Source organism: Elephas maximus, chromosome 8, assembly GCF_024166365.1.
Source record: "Elephas maximus indicus isolate mEleMax1 chromosome 8, mEleMax1 primary haplotype, whole genome shotgun sequence".
Taxonomy (NCBI): domain Eukaryota; kingdom Metazoa; phylum Chordata; class Mammalia; order Proboscidea; family Elephantidae; genus Elephas; species Elephas maximus.
The window spans coordinates 66,170,928-66,186,027 of record NC_064826.1 but is presented as its reverse complement, the minus strand read 5'-3'; the positions used below and the strand labels follow the sequence as shown (position 1 = coordinate 66,186,027).

The 15,100-nt window shown below is 41.3% G+C and overlaps 1 protein-coding gene across 2 annotated transcripts in view; it reads left to right on the top strand.

The window, feature by feature from the left end:
* SLC25A13 (solute carrier family 25 member 13) overlaps positions 1–15,100 on the top strand; it is a 240,248-nt gene that overhangs the window by 154,709 nt on the left and 70,439 nt on the right. For both annotated transcript variants that reach the window (XM_049893073.1, XM_049893074.1), the window contains 2 exons: positions 25–183; positions 14,561–14,613. In XM_049893073.1, coding sequence (XP_049749030.1) covers positions 25–183; positions 14,561–14,613 — 212 coding nt within the window. The remainder of the gene's footprint in view (positions 1–24; positions 184–14,560; positions 14,614–15,100) is intronic.

The window sequence follows — 15,100 nt, the reverse complement described above, 5'->3', positions numbered from 1 at the left end:
AATATTGGTATTATTTTATTTTAGCTGTTGGAGCCACTGCCGTGTATCCTATCGATCTTGTAAAAACCCGAATGCAAAACCAACGATCCACTGGCTCTTTTGTGGGAGAACTTATGTATAAAAACAGCTTTGACTGTTTTAAGAAAGTACTACGCTATGAAGGCTTCTTTGGACTGTATAGAGGTTGGTGCCATGTGCTAAATTCCTGTAAGGTGAAAATAGTTAAAGTTTGTTTTCCTTTCTGGATGCCTGAAATATATTAGAGAGACTGCATTAAAATGGAAATACAGCAGATTCTCAATTATCCATGCTAGTGTTGTATTTAGTGGGAGTAGGCTGGAGGCATCTAGGGCATGGCTAAATCAAAACAGCCTGTAATCTGAAAGCCATTTATATTGGTCTATAGTATGTTTTAATTCTTTAAACAATAAATTGTTTTTATAAACATCTTCAGTGAGTTTTTAAAAGATTCATATTGTGTGTGTTCCTTAAGTACACCAACCAAAACCAAACCGATCCCGTTGGCATCAAGTCGATTCCAACGCATGGCAACTCCATGTGTTAAAACAGAGTAGAACTGCTCTGTAGGGTTTTCTTGGCTGTAATCTTTTATGGAAGCAGATCGCCAGGCCTTTCTTCTGCAGTGCCACTGGGTGGGTTTGAACCGCCAACCTTTAGGTTAGTCGGTTGAGGGCAAACCACCCAGGGACCTTTAAGTACTCTGCTCACCAGCTAATAGGGGAGGGGATCCTGGGGACAGGACAAAGCCTAGTCAGGATTAATGACTTACATTGAGTATACCACAGAAATGTCTAATGGTCAAGCAGGTAACCATTATTGTCTCTTTCTCAGTTAAATTTGACTCCGAACTCAACGGAGTTGATTTACACATCATCTAGCCAGGTTATCCTTGTCTATCCATCTGCTCCTTTAGTCGTCTAAGGTTTATTAAGCAACAGTCACGGTAATGAAGAATATGTCATCACTTGTGGAAAGGACCCCACAGACCCTGACTGCTTTTCCATTGACATGGGCCTACAGACATATGACTGTTCCCATGACAGCAAAACGGTGGTTAGCCCCTGGTCCAACCTCTCTCTTTGTGGTTGCCTTCTACAAAGAGAAAAGTGAGTGTATGTGCATCAGCTAAAATACAGTGTCGTGAGGCAGCTCAGGCTGAGTCACTCTGCCACTTGGCAAGTGCAGAGCCAGTGGGGTGTTCCCTCTGCTCTCCTCTCAGTGCTTTCTCTTGGAGAAGAAAATAGTATTTAATAATGTGCTAAGACAGACGGTGAAACTGGCAGCCATGTAAGCCTGTGCCTCTAGGCCTCTTCTGCCATCTGCTGACTCTTGTCTCTCATCTTAAGCATCCAAGTTAAAAAAAAAAAAAACCCTTTCTTGAAACCTCTCACCTTAGAAGCTAGAAGATTTCAGTCTCCAGAGAAGTTCTATTTTGCAGGTTCTATTATGCAGGTAGATAACCCCCATCAAAGGCCTTTTGATCTTTTCTCTGCTCTCTTTCCTTTACCCCCTGCATCTTCTTACAATTTAGAAGGTCTTTGACCCCAGGTGATTGATGATGACCCTTACGGGGTCACTGCCTTCCTTCTGAAATACTCCCCTCCCTCCCTTGCAAATGAAATGTCTCCCGGATAGTACAAGGTTAATGTCACAGTTCCTACTTTGTAGTGGCTCAGGCAAAGGTGACCACTTTACCTGTTCTTATGGGCTGTTTTCTGAAGGGAGAGCTTGGAACCTCAAGTCTGGAAAGAAGCCTGAGCCTTGGTGGTGCTTCACACACTATTTTTAGGGTCTTTTCTTGGTATTGGATTAAATGTCAGACCTCTTTTGCCTTTAAAATTGTGAGAAATATATTTTCTCTGCTAAATGTCTTTAATTTGCTTGTATTGATTTGTTTTTAATTTTGGATCTCTTTGCTTTCCTCCTTGGGCATCTCCAGCAAGTCTTGATTCTTGGTTGTATCTAGATTTCCCTTCCACCAACTGCCCTTTTGACCCTATAGAGAGAACAGCTTAAAGCATACTTGTTTCTAATCCAAGTTCTAACTTTAGTGCTGACATGATGTGGGCCATCCCATAAACCCCTTGCTGTTTTGGTTATTATATCTTCAAGACCTTAGGGACTGGTTTTAACTCCTCAGTGAAGGGGAATAAGCCAGCATATTATTTAGAAACGGGGGATCACTCAGAACACCAAAGAGACAGCTTTTCAGCACTTACCTGGTTTAGCAATAGCCATTTATCTAACCTGCTTTGGTTCCTGAACCCTAAGGGCAAGAGCCCCAGCTGTCTGTCAGAGGATGCTGAGTAGAGTGTGAGTATAGGAAGATTAGTTCTGGAAGCCGCCTATGTTCATTTTTTCCTGATTTCTTACCTTTGCTAGTAGATTTTTTTTTAAGGTTTTATCAGGTTTTAGTAAAAACAATTATTAAACACACTTATTGAGCACCCAGCTTTTTTACTCTGCAGTAGCATTATCCTCCAGTAAATGTCCTGTGCGAAGGCTTTGACAAGCAAACACAGTGTTGTCAGTCCTTCTTGGGGAGTTTGATCTTTTATTCATTTCCTACTTCCTACAAGGGTAGAATGATCCAGGACTGGAAAACCAGTTTCCTGGGTCAATATTAAACACAATTCCCTTCCCCAGAAAGGCATGATGTGGTCCCTTAAGCCACACAAAAGGAGAAATCAGAAATCTAATAAGGCAAAAATCATATATGGGATCCTTGTCCAAATTAGACCGTCTTCAATTATAGATCAAGTTATCCCTTACATTTGCTTTAGGATTTCTAGGATTCCACTGCACTTCTTTTTCTTTTTAATTTGTTGTGGTAAAACATATATAACACAAAATTTGCTACTTTAACCATTTTTAATTGTACAGTTCAGTGTCTTGGAGACAATTTTAAAACAAAGGGCTTACTGTAAAGCTTGTTTAGTTCCATTCTGTAATTTGAATCTTGAGGGTAAATAGGTGATTGGCAGTTCAGGTTAAAAAAATAATGATTTACAATCTTGCTACAGAAAAGATTTATTCCTATTCTTAGTTAGTCAGGGACCAAATTTTATTTCTCTCAGAATTCCCTTTAGAACCTTGATATACTCACTAGTGAATAATTGTATGTAACTGTATATTTGTAAATGCTTATTATTGGACAAGAGAGCAGTTGGGTGAAAATGTGGATAATTCATGGGAAACCATTATTACAGATAAAACAATTATAATAGAAACAAAAAAAAAAGCTGTATTTCTGGGAATCAGTATTTTAACCTTTGTATACAAAGTCAGGATATGAAATACTTGTATGTGATTCTTTGACTATAGATTTCTCACTAAATGTAATTATATTGTTTAAAATTTTTATTTCCAAGGAAAACTGTTAAATTTTAATTTGAGAATTTTAGAATGGCTGCTGTTAATGCTTCAGCTAGCAATATCTGAGAAGGGATCAGATTATACATCTCTAATTTATAAACATATTTCAAAATATATTGAGCATATCTTTTCCTATTATAGAATTTTGCTTACTATGTAATACTTGGAAACCCTGGTGGCGTAGTGGTTAAGTACTGCAGCTGCTAACCAAAGGGTTGGCAGTTCAAATCCTCCAGGCCAGGCACTCCTTGGAAACTCTATGGGGCAGTTCTACTCTGTCCTATAGGGTCGCTATGAGTCGGAATTGACTCGACGGCACTAGGTTTGTTTTTTTGTTTATGTAATATTTATGCATTAAGACATAGATAATTGCTAATAGTCCCTGAGTAGGATAATTTGGGAATGTTGCATAAGTAAGGAAACCCTGGTGGTGTAGTGTTTAAGTGCTACGGCTGCTAACCAAGAGGCCGGCAGTTCAAATCCGCCAGGTGCTCCTTGGAAATTCTATTGGGCAATTCTACTCTGTTCTATAGGGTCGCAATGAGTCAGAATCGACTCGACGGCAATGGATTTTGGTGGGTTGTATAAGTAAAGTCTCTCCCTATTTCAAAATTACCTTTATCTATACTTTGAAAAAAGGTTGGTACTTGGTCTCAAAAGAAGGTGTTTACAGCATGTGTCCTTACAATCAGGTGTAAAAGTATCTCTTTTTTCTTATAAGTAGAATACAGTCTCTAAAAGAAAGCTCTTTTTGTATTTGGAATTAGCTTCCTGTGGAACTAGAGTGAAGATTATTTTTAAAGAACTCTCAGCACTCCAACACAGGTGGTTTTGCTCTTTCTGTTCTCTGGAAGTTGCCATCCTATGAAAGGAGGCGGCCAGTGTCTGCACACAGCACTGGACGTCATCCATTAGTAACCAGAGAACTGCGTTTGGATCACTGCCCTAAAGTCCAAAGCAGGCTGATAACACAGCTGTAGGGATTGCCTGCGATTGTCTTCAATAGACACTGAGTCCTCTGCCTCACTGAACCAGGAGTAATTTTAGTATCGTGAGTTTGTTATTTCTCTCCATGTCTCTTTTTAGTTCTGTTTCTTTATCTCCGGAGTCTCTCCTTTCGTTTTTCACGTAAGTTTTGCTTACTAGAAAGATCCTCAGAAGTTGTATCAGACTCGCTCTGCAGATCTTCTCTGTAATGCAGATTACTTACAAGGAAATGACTGATTTTCCTAGGTTTTTAGTAGCTTTTGAAAAACCGACCCCTAGGCTAAGTTTGTCTCTAGTAAGGGAAATAACACCAGAGACAGTACAAGTGCTGAAGTCACTTGTAAAAGTCCTCCTCTATTTCTTGCCCAGTCTCCAGAGTGATTTAATGCACTCAGGTGTTTGGAATCCTTGATGAATTTTCTTATAGCTCACTTGGTTTGAATGAGCCTCCTGGCCAAATGAGTCAGTTATTGGCCTGCTGTATACTTGGCATAGTAAAGGAAAACAATTGATTGGGTAATCATCTATAATTAAGTGCTCTTAACCTTCCAGGAATAACTTAACTTCTGCCTTTAAAATTTGCTACACTCTCCTCCCTCAGATGATTCAGGCAATGAGATGAGCAGCCTTAGACATTGGAGGATGTGTTGGGGAGGACCTTGGGGAGAAAGCTGTGTTCAGAGAAATCAGGATCCATCAAGAAGGCTTCTTAGAGGAAGGTTTTGTTTTTCTGTTGGTGGAAGAAGCCTTAAAGAATATCTCCCAGGAAGAGAAATTAGATCATTTTATGAATTAAACTTAATTTTGAGGTAATTGCAAAGAATTTTTTATATCACCCATCGATCCAGGCTTGCAGAATTTTAAATATGTCTATTTCAAGTTGTCTGTGAGGTGCAGAGCATTCTTAATCCATTCTGGAATGTTCTCAAAGTGACACCTAGAGGATGTTGTGGTGATATCTCAGGAAGTTATTGATATGTTTGCATTCTACAAGGAGGATTTGTCAGGCAGCTTGTCTAATCTAGTTCTCTGCTTGTGTTTGGTGATGATGCTAAAGAAGAGAATATCCAAACTGTATGGATCCATGGTGAGATTCCTTCCTTCTTGGGTAATACTTGGGGATAAAAATGAGTCAGATAAAACATTCTCGCAGCAAAATAAAATGGCTGAAGTTTCTATAGCTTTGTTTTGCATTAATTAAGAACAAATGCCTCTTGGAACAAGTTAGTTAATCCATGAACTTCACAGAGTCATGGGTGTCCATCCTGTGCCCACCAATGCTTTAGTGAGTGCCAAATGGATTGCTTTGAGTCTCATTTTCCTGGCCAATTTCTGCACATTTTCACTAGGGATGTTAAGCTGCAAAAAAGATCAAAAGGCAGATAGCTGGTTATGTAAACCGCCAAGAATGAGCAGAAGACTTGTACAGTTCATGAACTGGCTAATCAAATCTCTAGAAATCTACAGTGAGCTAACTGTACTGGGCACAGGGCATTATAATCTGAGACTAAGGTGATGTAAACCCCTGCTAAGTTGGGTGTGGTGTGTTGTTAGAGACCGAGAGGGCCAGGTGAGCATAATGTTTGGTTTAGAAAATTGGGAAAGATAACAAAATGTGGAATTACATGCAGCCTAGAGAAGAGAAGGCTAATGAACAAATTCATTCCTGGCCTCATGAATGATAATTTATAACAAGCCACTGCTGTCTCTGAGAGTGAAACAAGGGAAATAGTGTTAAACCTCAGCTGCCAGGAAATAGTTTAGATTGAAGAAAAGATAACCAGGACCATGAAGGTTGCCACACATTAGAGTGAAAAATTGAAGGAGATTTTGTGCTGCTTCTTCCCAAAGTTCTTCACTCCTAGCGTGCCCCAAAATAGAGGAGGAGTCAGGGGAACTAAATGTTTTCTAGACCATAATCAATAGCATTTGTTTTATGTTTTAACACTTATTCTCTCAAAGGCTTCCTGAGCCATAGTAAAGGTAATAGACTGAGTAAAACATTTAACCCAGATGAGCAGGCATTTAAATCCTAGATGTCTGCCTTTGCCTCTTCCCCAGCTCCATTGTCCACTCACCTGGGGGTAGCAGCCCAAATTGCAGGTAGAGAGCTGGTTCGTAATGAGGGCTTTGAAAGGGGATAGGGTGGTGGAGTCTGAGGTTGGGAGGGTGGGAATGCCTCATGCCTGGGGGCAGTATGAGTCAAAGTCGGAAAGACAAATGGGACCAGTGAACAAGTGAAGAGAGAAGGGCATGGAAATAAGAGCAAGAATAAAAGCTGTAAGGCAGGGCGAGTAGAGTGCTGATAGCTCCAGAATGGAAGGTTAAGCTGACGTTGAAAGCAAAGAGGACTCTCGGGGAAGATGGGGGCAAGTGTAGTGGCCTCAGTAGTGAGGTCAGAAGGGTAAGAATTTGACATCAGAGTGGTTGCCACTGGGTTGGAACTGGATAACAGGACAATGTGCTAGATGGACTTTAGCTACAGGAGTAGGAGTGTCTTACGAATTAATTTTTCTGCCACACTTTACTTTTTGCCTCTCCTCAACCACACTTTACTGCTTGTCTCCTATCCCATTTAGCCCATTTTATGTGCTCTAAGCAAAATTTCTCAGGGCTAGGCTGGCCACTCTTGAATTTGTTTTCATCTGAATTCGAGGCAGAAAAGTGGCCTTGGTTATTGAGTTTCTTCCTTGTTAGTGTCTATTCCTCTGTGCTTCCTGTCCAGCATGGTCTTTTGGAACACCTGCCACATTGTGGTTACAGTTGTCCATCAGTCTGGCTTCTGATCCACTGCTTTCCCCGAGCCTCCATCCTAACATATTCCCTGGCTCTCACTTGTTCACCAGCTTATAACCTGCACCTTGACGCTGATTCTCCATGCATCAAAGAGCCTAATAACCATGACCTGGAGAGAGAGAGAGAGGTGGAGGCAGGAGGTGACAGCCTCATAGCCACCTGCCTTCGGTTGTGTGAAAGGGACAATCACTGCAGAGAGTGCTGGCCCAGCACGAGGTGAGGGTCCAGAGAAAAGTACCACGTGACAGTCTAGGCTGAGAGAAATGCCTCCCTAGGGCAGAGAAGAAAGAGCAATAAATCCACCAGCAGGAACAGGGAAAAGCTGAGCATTAGGAGACATAGGGCCTTGCTTTGGAAAAAGGTGTGGACTTGCATTCAAAACCTCAGTGCTACTAGCTAGTCACTAAATAGCTTCTGACTTGAAGCAAGCCACTGAACTTCTCCATATTCCAGTTTCTGTGAAGGACGAGGCAGAGGAGCAGTAAATGATAGTAATGATGATGAAGACGAAAATAAACTAACCCTCCCAAAAAACATTTTTCTGTAGTAGTTAACTATGTTCTTGGCACTGTTCTGAGGGCTTTCTGCATGTTAACTCATTTCATCTTTATAAATATCTCATGAAGATGGTACCATGACCGTCCCCCATTTTACAGATGTAAAAACGAAGGTACAAAGAGATTAAAGTTACTTGCACACAACAACTAAACAGCAGAGTCAGAATTCAAAACCAGCCGTCTGGTTCTAGAGTTCATCCTCTTAGCCACTTGTCTAATCTGCCGCTGGGTAGAAATTACATTGCAGAAAGTTGTTCATGAGCAGAGGTTGAGAAATGCTTAAATTCGTAGTTGAAAGATTTTATTTTAGTTTAAAAATGTAGTAGAAGATGTGTTGTTATAGCTCTACTACTGCCTTATTTTTGCCTAAAGTAAGTGCACCTACGTACACCCTAGCCACGGACCATCAGGCCAGATATGCTCGGAGTCTTCAGCACATTATGCGTGGAGACAGTATCGTACTCCTTAGCCTGATTCAGGACTGTGAATGTTATTCATGCTGAATTGTCTCTTGTAAACCAGAAAAGAATCAAGGATCTGCCTTGAAAAGATAGGTAGGAGAAATGTAACATTTTAAAGTACATAATATAGGTTGGAAACTATGTCTGGCTTGTTGTATGTGTTGTCTCATATAATTATCATAGCAAACCCTTGAGTAGTAGTTAGCATCCTTGTTTTACCAATGAGAATTCTAAGGTTCAAAGAATAACTTAGTCAAGATCGCCCAACATGAAAGAGGTGCAAAGCTAGGTTTCCAACCCCAGTCTGTCTACCTCCAGAACCCGCACCCAACCTAATCATTTTGCTGCCAAGTCGTTGGAAATAAATAGCTTTAATTATGCCAGTATTATTTGTTTCATTCATAGCCCCTTCTAACACTGAGATTCTAGAATTAGATTTCTAAGACGTTCTTAAAGAATAGCAATAGTAGCCTTCTACTTCCACATATCGCTTATGGCAACCCCTTTTGGGGATGCTATATGAAGTGGTTAAGAATTCAGCTGCTAACCAAAAGGTCAGCAGTTCGAATCCACCAGCTGCTCCTTGGAAACCTTATGGAGCAGTCCTACTCTGTCCTGTAGGGTCGCTAAGATTCGGAATCAACTCAACGGCAGTGGGTTATGCAGGGTTTTGTATGAAGCTTGGAGCCCTCGTGGCGTAGTGGTTAAGAGCTCGACTGCTAATCATAGGGTCAGCAGTTTGAATCCACCAGCCGCTTCTTAGAAACCCTACAGGGCAGTTCTACTCTGAGTTGGAATTTATTCGACGGCAATGTGTATGTGAAGCTTGGAGTTCCTGGGTGGTACAGATGGCTGCTAGCTGAAAGGTTGGAGTTCAAGTCCACTCACAAGTGCCTTGGAAGACTTGATGATCTACTTGTGAGAAACCAACCATTGAAAACCCTGGGGATCACAGTTCTACTCTGGCACACATGGGCTCGCCATGAATCGGAGTCAACTTGATGGCAGCTAGTTTTTTTTAATACGAAGGTTAAGTTGGAGGTTCCTGGTGTGGGCTTAGTTCCCATAACTCTAGCTCAGTTCTCATGTGATTGCCCAAGGGAGTTAAATCAGAGGGGATCGTGTGATTTATATCTCAATCCTATGAAATTTGAGGACAAAATATTGTATTAATACCATGCCCTGTAAATCTTTTCTCGCATTAGCAGCCTTCTGGTAGCATAAACTTTGCCAAGGAAGCATTGCCATATGTGCTGATGGAGCTGAACTAATAACAGAAGGATAGAAAAGTGACCACACTAATAAATTTCATTTGAGGCAGTTGGAAAATATTCTGCTGTTTTGACGAGTTAGAAATAAAGAACACACACATCCATTCTGTTTCTAATACTTAAAATGAATTTCCAGGACCCAACAGAAACATTTTATATTAGAGGCCTAATTTTTTGCCGAGTTACTCAGATGTCAAACATATACATATTTTAAACTCAGATGGGATCTCAATGAAGTGTCTTAATCAAATTGGCTGTTTTAGGTTTTACTGAGCTGTGGTTACCCCTCTTCCCTCTGAGGTCAAGGTAGAAGGGGGCTAATGGAGATCCCCACCTCTGTGATTTTTCATTGTCCCACAGATCATGACCGCTGCAAAGGGCATTTACCTAAGACTAATGGTGTCAAAGCGTACATCTGTAGTGAGCTTCAGTTAGCATCAACAGCCACCTTCATTTTCCTGTTTAGCCAGAGTAGTCACCAAAAGAACAGTACTTACCCACCACCACCCTGAGTACCGATATCTGGGCCAGGTCTTAGGAATGGATTTGTACTTTGGCTATATTCTTGCCAAGTTGAAAGTATTCATTGAGTATTATGAAATTCAGGGCCTCTAATTATATTTCTTTAATCTCCTAATTGCTCTCCTTGATTCGTGTCTCTGCCGTTGCCATCTGTCCTCCTGCCTGTAGAACTTTTTACTATGTGAAGGCACACAGTTGATCTCACCGCTTTCTTTAAAATCTACCTCGTGAGTTACAGGATTTAGACCAAGTCCCCTAGTGTGGCCTGTGAGAGAAGCAGTGTGGTGCTCTAGGTCAGAGTATAGACTCTGGAGCCCAGCTGCCTGGGGTGAACCTCACTCCCTCATCTGCTGGCTGAGTGACTGTGGGCAGATTCCTTAAAGTCACCTCAGTCTCTTCATCTGTTCATGGAGATAAAGAGAACATCCACTGAGTAAGGTTATTGTGTGGATAAATGTGTTAATTCACATAAAACGCATAGAATAGTGCCTGGCACATAATAAGTGCCCCCCAAATATTGGCTGTTGATATTATCACAATCATTATTATGATTTATTATAAGGTTTTTTATCATCTGACCATAGCTTCTAACGATTTTGCTCCCAACCCTAAATGTAGCACGGCCTTGAGATTTCGATACCTTTGTATACACTATTTCCCGCTGCCTGGACCTCCTTGCCCTCCATTCTACTCATATCTGTTCTCTGTGGTGAACCCCTGCTTCCTCCTAAAGCCACAGCTCAAATACCTCCTCTTCTTTGATGCTTGTCCTTCTCCTGCAGGCAGAGTAACTGATTCTCTCCATTCTGTACCCCTAACATTCCAATGCCCTGGGCTCTGTCACTCAGCACTCTGTTGGTGGTTTGTCCCCTTTCCGGCACATGGAAACAACCTAGTATTTTCTTTCCTTCCTTTGCCTCTAAAGTAAGAATTTCTCAATGGAAGGGCACAGATCTTATGTGCATCCTGGCTCCTCCAGTACCAGGCACACAGAGGGCATTTGGGAAATGTTTGCTGAACAAATAAATATCTGTTACCTCAGTTTGAGTCTTAAATATAGTGGGATTTTTGTTGTCGTTGTTGTGGTAGTGGTTGTTTTGGTTTGGTTTTGCCTTTGACTGCATTACTAAATTTATTGTGAGAAAGACAAATCTCAGTAGCTTGAAATGCTGGCTGAAGTGATTGTATCTGACACTGTAGTCATTTGGCTGTGTGGCTGTTTTTTATTAGTCATTTAAAAAGACTGTCACAGGGTAGTTATGTAGACAAGAGATCATCATTTAAATCACATTGCTTTCAGCCCATCCACAGTTTTGGTCTACAATTTAATGGTGAGAAAAATATATCCAGCAAGTAAATATTTAACTAAACATTTTGGTACTTGACCTGAATGCAGAGAGTGAAATGGAAATGTCAAATATTAAGATGTAGTTTAAACAGCTTATTCCCACATTTTGCTAGTGGAAATTAATGTTATACTTTCATAAAGTAATAATAAGCCTTTTCATCTCATAGGTATCTTATGAAAAGATTTGAAAAGTGAATGTAGTTTATTGTTGTTGTTAGCTGCCATGAAGTTGACCTGCGAATGATCCTGTGTACATCAGAACAAAATGCTACCCAGTGCAGCACCATCCCCCATGATCAGTTGTAGATCGAACCATTGTGATCCGTAGAATTTTCATTGGCTGATTTTCTAATGTAGATAACCAGGCATTTCTTCCTAGTCCATCTTAGTCTGGAAGCTCCGCTGAAACCTATTCAGCAGCATAGCAGCAAGCAAGCCCCCACTGACAGACAGGTGGTAGCTGCCCTTGAGGTGCATTGGTTGGAAATTGAACTAAGGTCTCTGGCGTGGAAGGCAAGAGTTGTACGATTGAACCTCATGGATGTAGTTTAGGGAGAGAATGCTTGCTTTCAATAAGAGTAGTTGCTTTGCCCACGTGGTTCCATATTCCTGTTTTCCCTTGTGTGCTGCTTTAGCTCATTTGGACTGTAAAGAGCAGACCCCATTCAAGGTAGTGAGCACATAGTGGGTTTTTTTGTTTTTTGTTTTTTTGTAAGAATTCATGCTTGAGAGAAGGAAGGCAGAAATCGCCTGGGCATCCGACGTTGACAGTTCTGTTGGAGCCTGACCCCAGGAACTGGGAAGTGGTCAAGTCTGGCTCTCCTATCTGTGTCTATCGTGTGCTTAGTGTTCACGTTCTTTGATGTCTTCACTTTCTTTTGCTCTGCCTTCTCTTTTCTCCACTGACTTGCTGCCTTTGCCTATTTTTGGTTTCTACCTCCTCATGGCATTGCACATACATGGCATCAAGTAGCTGCTTTCCTGACTCTGCCCAGACATGTCCTCAGTTGGTGCCTCTGTGCTAACTGGCTCCATTGTCTCTAAGGGCTGCCTCAGTCTTGCTCCTGAGAGAAGGGTTCTGATTGGGCACCTCCTCTTTTAGTACAGCCCAGGTTGCTGAACTCATTGGCTGCACGCTTTTTAGGTGTCTACACCTTGTCTAGTAAGCTGTGGCCCTGGGAATGAAGAAGGCTCAGAACATATGGCTGCCCGAAGAAGAGCTTGCCAACTCAAACGCTCACAGGGTCCAGGCTGGTTATGTAAATGAACAAATGAGGCTGGCTGTAAGATGCAGATGTGGTTGCGTATTAACTACACAATAGAGCTGAATGGTACATAAAAACATAGTCTTGAGTAAGATAGCTTAGGTTTGAACCACAGTCCCAATGCTGATCAGCTTGGTAACTTAGGGTAAATTAATGAATTCTGGCTGTTTTTAAAGAAATTTTTCATTAATATCATCATCATTTAGTTATACAATGAAATAGGCTTTCTGCCATTTTTCCTAAAGCATAAAACTGTCTTGGTCTATTTCGTTTTCCCTGTTGTAGAGCAAGGGGCACAGAGTAACCATTCTCTATTATAAGGATAACAACAGAGCAAGAAAAATGATAGATGACAACCAGCACACGTCTTCACTGAGGTGCAGGCAGTGGGCTTAGTGCAGACCTTGGGGAATTGAATACCGATGAGTCTGTCTAAAGGGAGGAATCTCATCCAACTGGAGTAGATTGCTGTGATGTCAGAAGCAGGCCTGGGACTGCCAAATTGAGCAATCAGTTATCTATTTATCTTTATGAGAAGCTCAAATTATGTTTGAAACGTTGTACTACACAATAAAAACACATCCACAGGCTAGATACATCCTTTGAGCTAGTGGCTTTTAGCCTTGGGCTGCTCCTTTAGGAAGACTGTAGGGTAGGGCTGTCCTCTCAGAAGAAGCTGTGAGTGGGCCTCCTTGTATAGATGAATTAGAACATGGTACTTAACTACCCCATGCCCCTCTCCAGGACAGTAGTATATGCACGGTACAGTGTATTTTGATCCTCAGGGTTAGCTTAGTGTATTTTCAAGAAAAGCCTTTTTTTTTTTTTCTTTTTTCTGTTCATCTCTTAAAAAGAACAAATGAAAATGGTAGCGTTTATAGTCCAGTTTTGTAGGTCGCCTGCTATTCTGACTGCATTTTCTAAAAGAGGTTCTTTCCTGTCAAAGGCCACACCTTCCTCTTGTGCTCTGGATCTTATTTAATTCTCACTGAACCTAATGTTTCTAAAACAGAGCCTTCACTTTTCACCCCAAACCTGTTACCTTCCACAGGCTTGCTCTTCTCCTCCAGTGTTCAAGCTAAAGACCTGGCAATAGCAGCTAAACCCAGTTTTTCTCTCATAGTCTCCCCTTCTAAGACAGATAGACACACTACACACACTACACACACACAGGCCCCCGTATGTCCTGTCTTATTTTTCCACACAGCAGCTGCCGTTCTCTTTTTAAAATATGAATCAGCACACCACTCTCCTACTTAAAACCCTCTAATTACTTCTCATCTAACTGAGAATAAATCAAGCCCAGGATCCTGGCCTACAACAAAGTGCCTATGGTATGCGTGCCCCTCCCACCTCATGCGGCCCTCCCCCATGCCTGCTGCATTTGGGGCTCGCTGACCTTCTCCCTCATCATTGAACACACCAGCCTTGTTCCTACTTTGCCTAGCTGTTCCCAGTCCCCAAAATGCATGTTCCCCAATTGTCACTTCCTCAGAAAGGCCTCTCCCCTACTCCCACTTGAGACCTGAGAGCAAGGACCTTGTTTGTCTTGTGCTCATCACTGAGTAATAATCGTTAAATGAATGGGTAGCTGAACTGTGGGCACGTGTTTTAGATGAGAAAAATGTTAGGAAAAAATAATATATTCAGTGAAGTCCACAATTTAGGAGACAGGAGGAAAAGGAGCAAGTTTCTCTTGGAAAAATGAAATTTCCTATATAGATTTACTCAAAGTGTAAACGATACAGGATGTGAGGGGGAGTTTTCTTGGCCTGATGTGGCTGTTAGAAGTTAGTACTTAAACATTCCATTTTAAGTCTTCTCATTAAAGGTAATAGCAGAAAATTGCTGCCAAGATTGCCCCAGTTTTTAGGTGGTGATCCCCTCTGTATAGCTGTTGATTCATTTCATTAATGCTAATTTATTTAATACACTTCTGCTTTTTGTTGTTTTTTAGGTCTGTTGCCACAATTGTTGGGAGTTGCCCCAGAGAAGGCCATAAAACTTACAGTAAGTCTTTTGAGTTGGTACTTCTTACTTGGGAAATTTGTACATAATCAAGAATCTAGCAGGCATTCTTGTGTGAAACAGCAGATTTGTGTTTCCTCAGGAGTGCTGAGTGCTAGCTAGTTTAAATGTAGGAGCGCTTACCACACACAGCTTTTCGTTTTTCCCCATTTAAAACTGAACATCCAAAGATTTGATAATAAACTTGAACAAGACTTTTGGTGGTTGTCATCATCATTATCATAGTGATAGTAGTAGTACTAGCAGGAGCAGCGAAAGTTTCTTAAATACCTACTGTGTGCTGGTCCCTAATCTCAAGCAAGGTTTGAGCCACAGTTTACAGATGAGGAAACTGCAGCTCATGGGGCTTGAGTAACCCACTCACGTTCACACAGTTCGTGAATGGGAGCACTAGAATTCAAAATCACATTCTTTTTTTTACTCCAAAACATGTACTCTTCCAATCACGTATGCATTTACCAACTGTTAT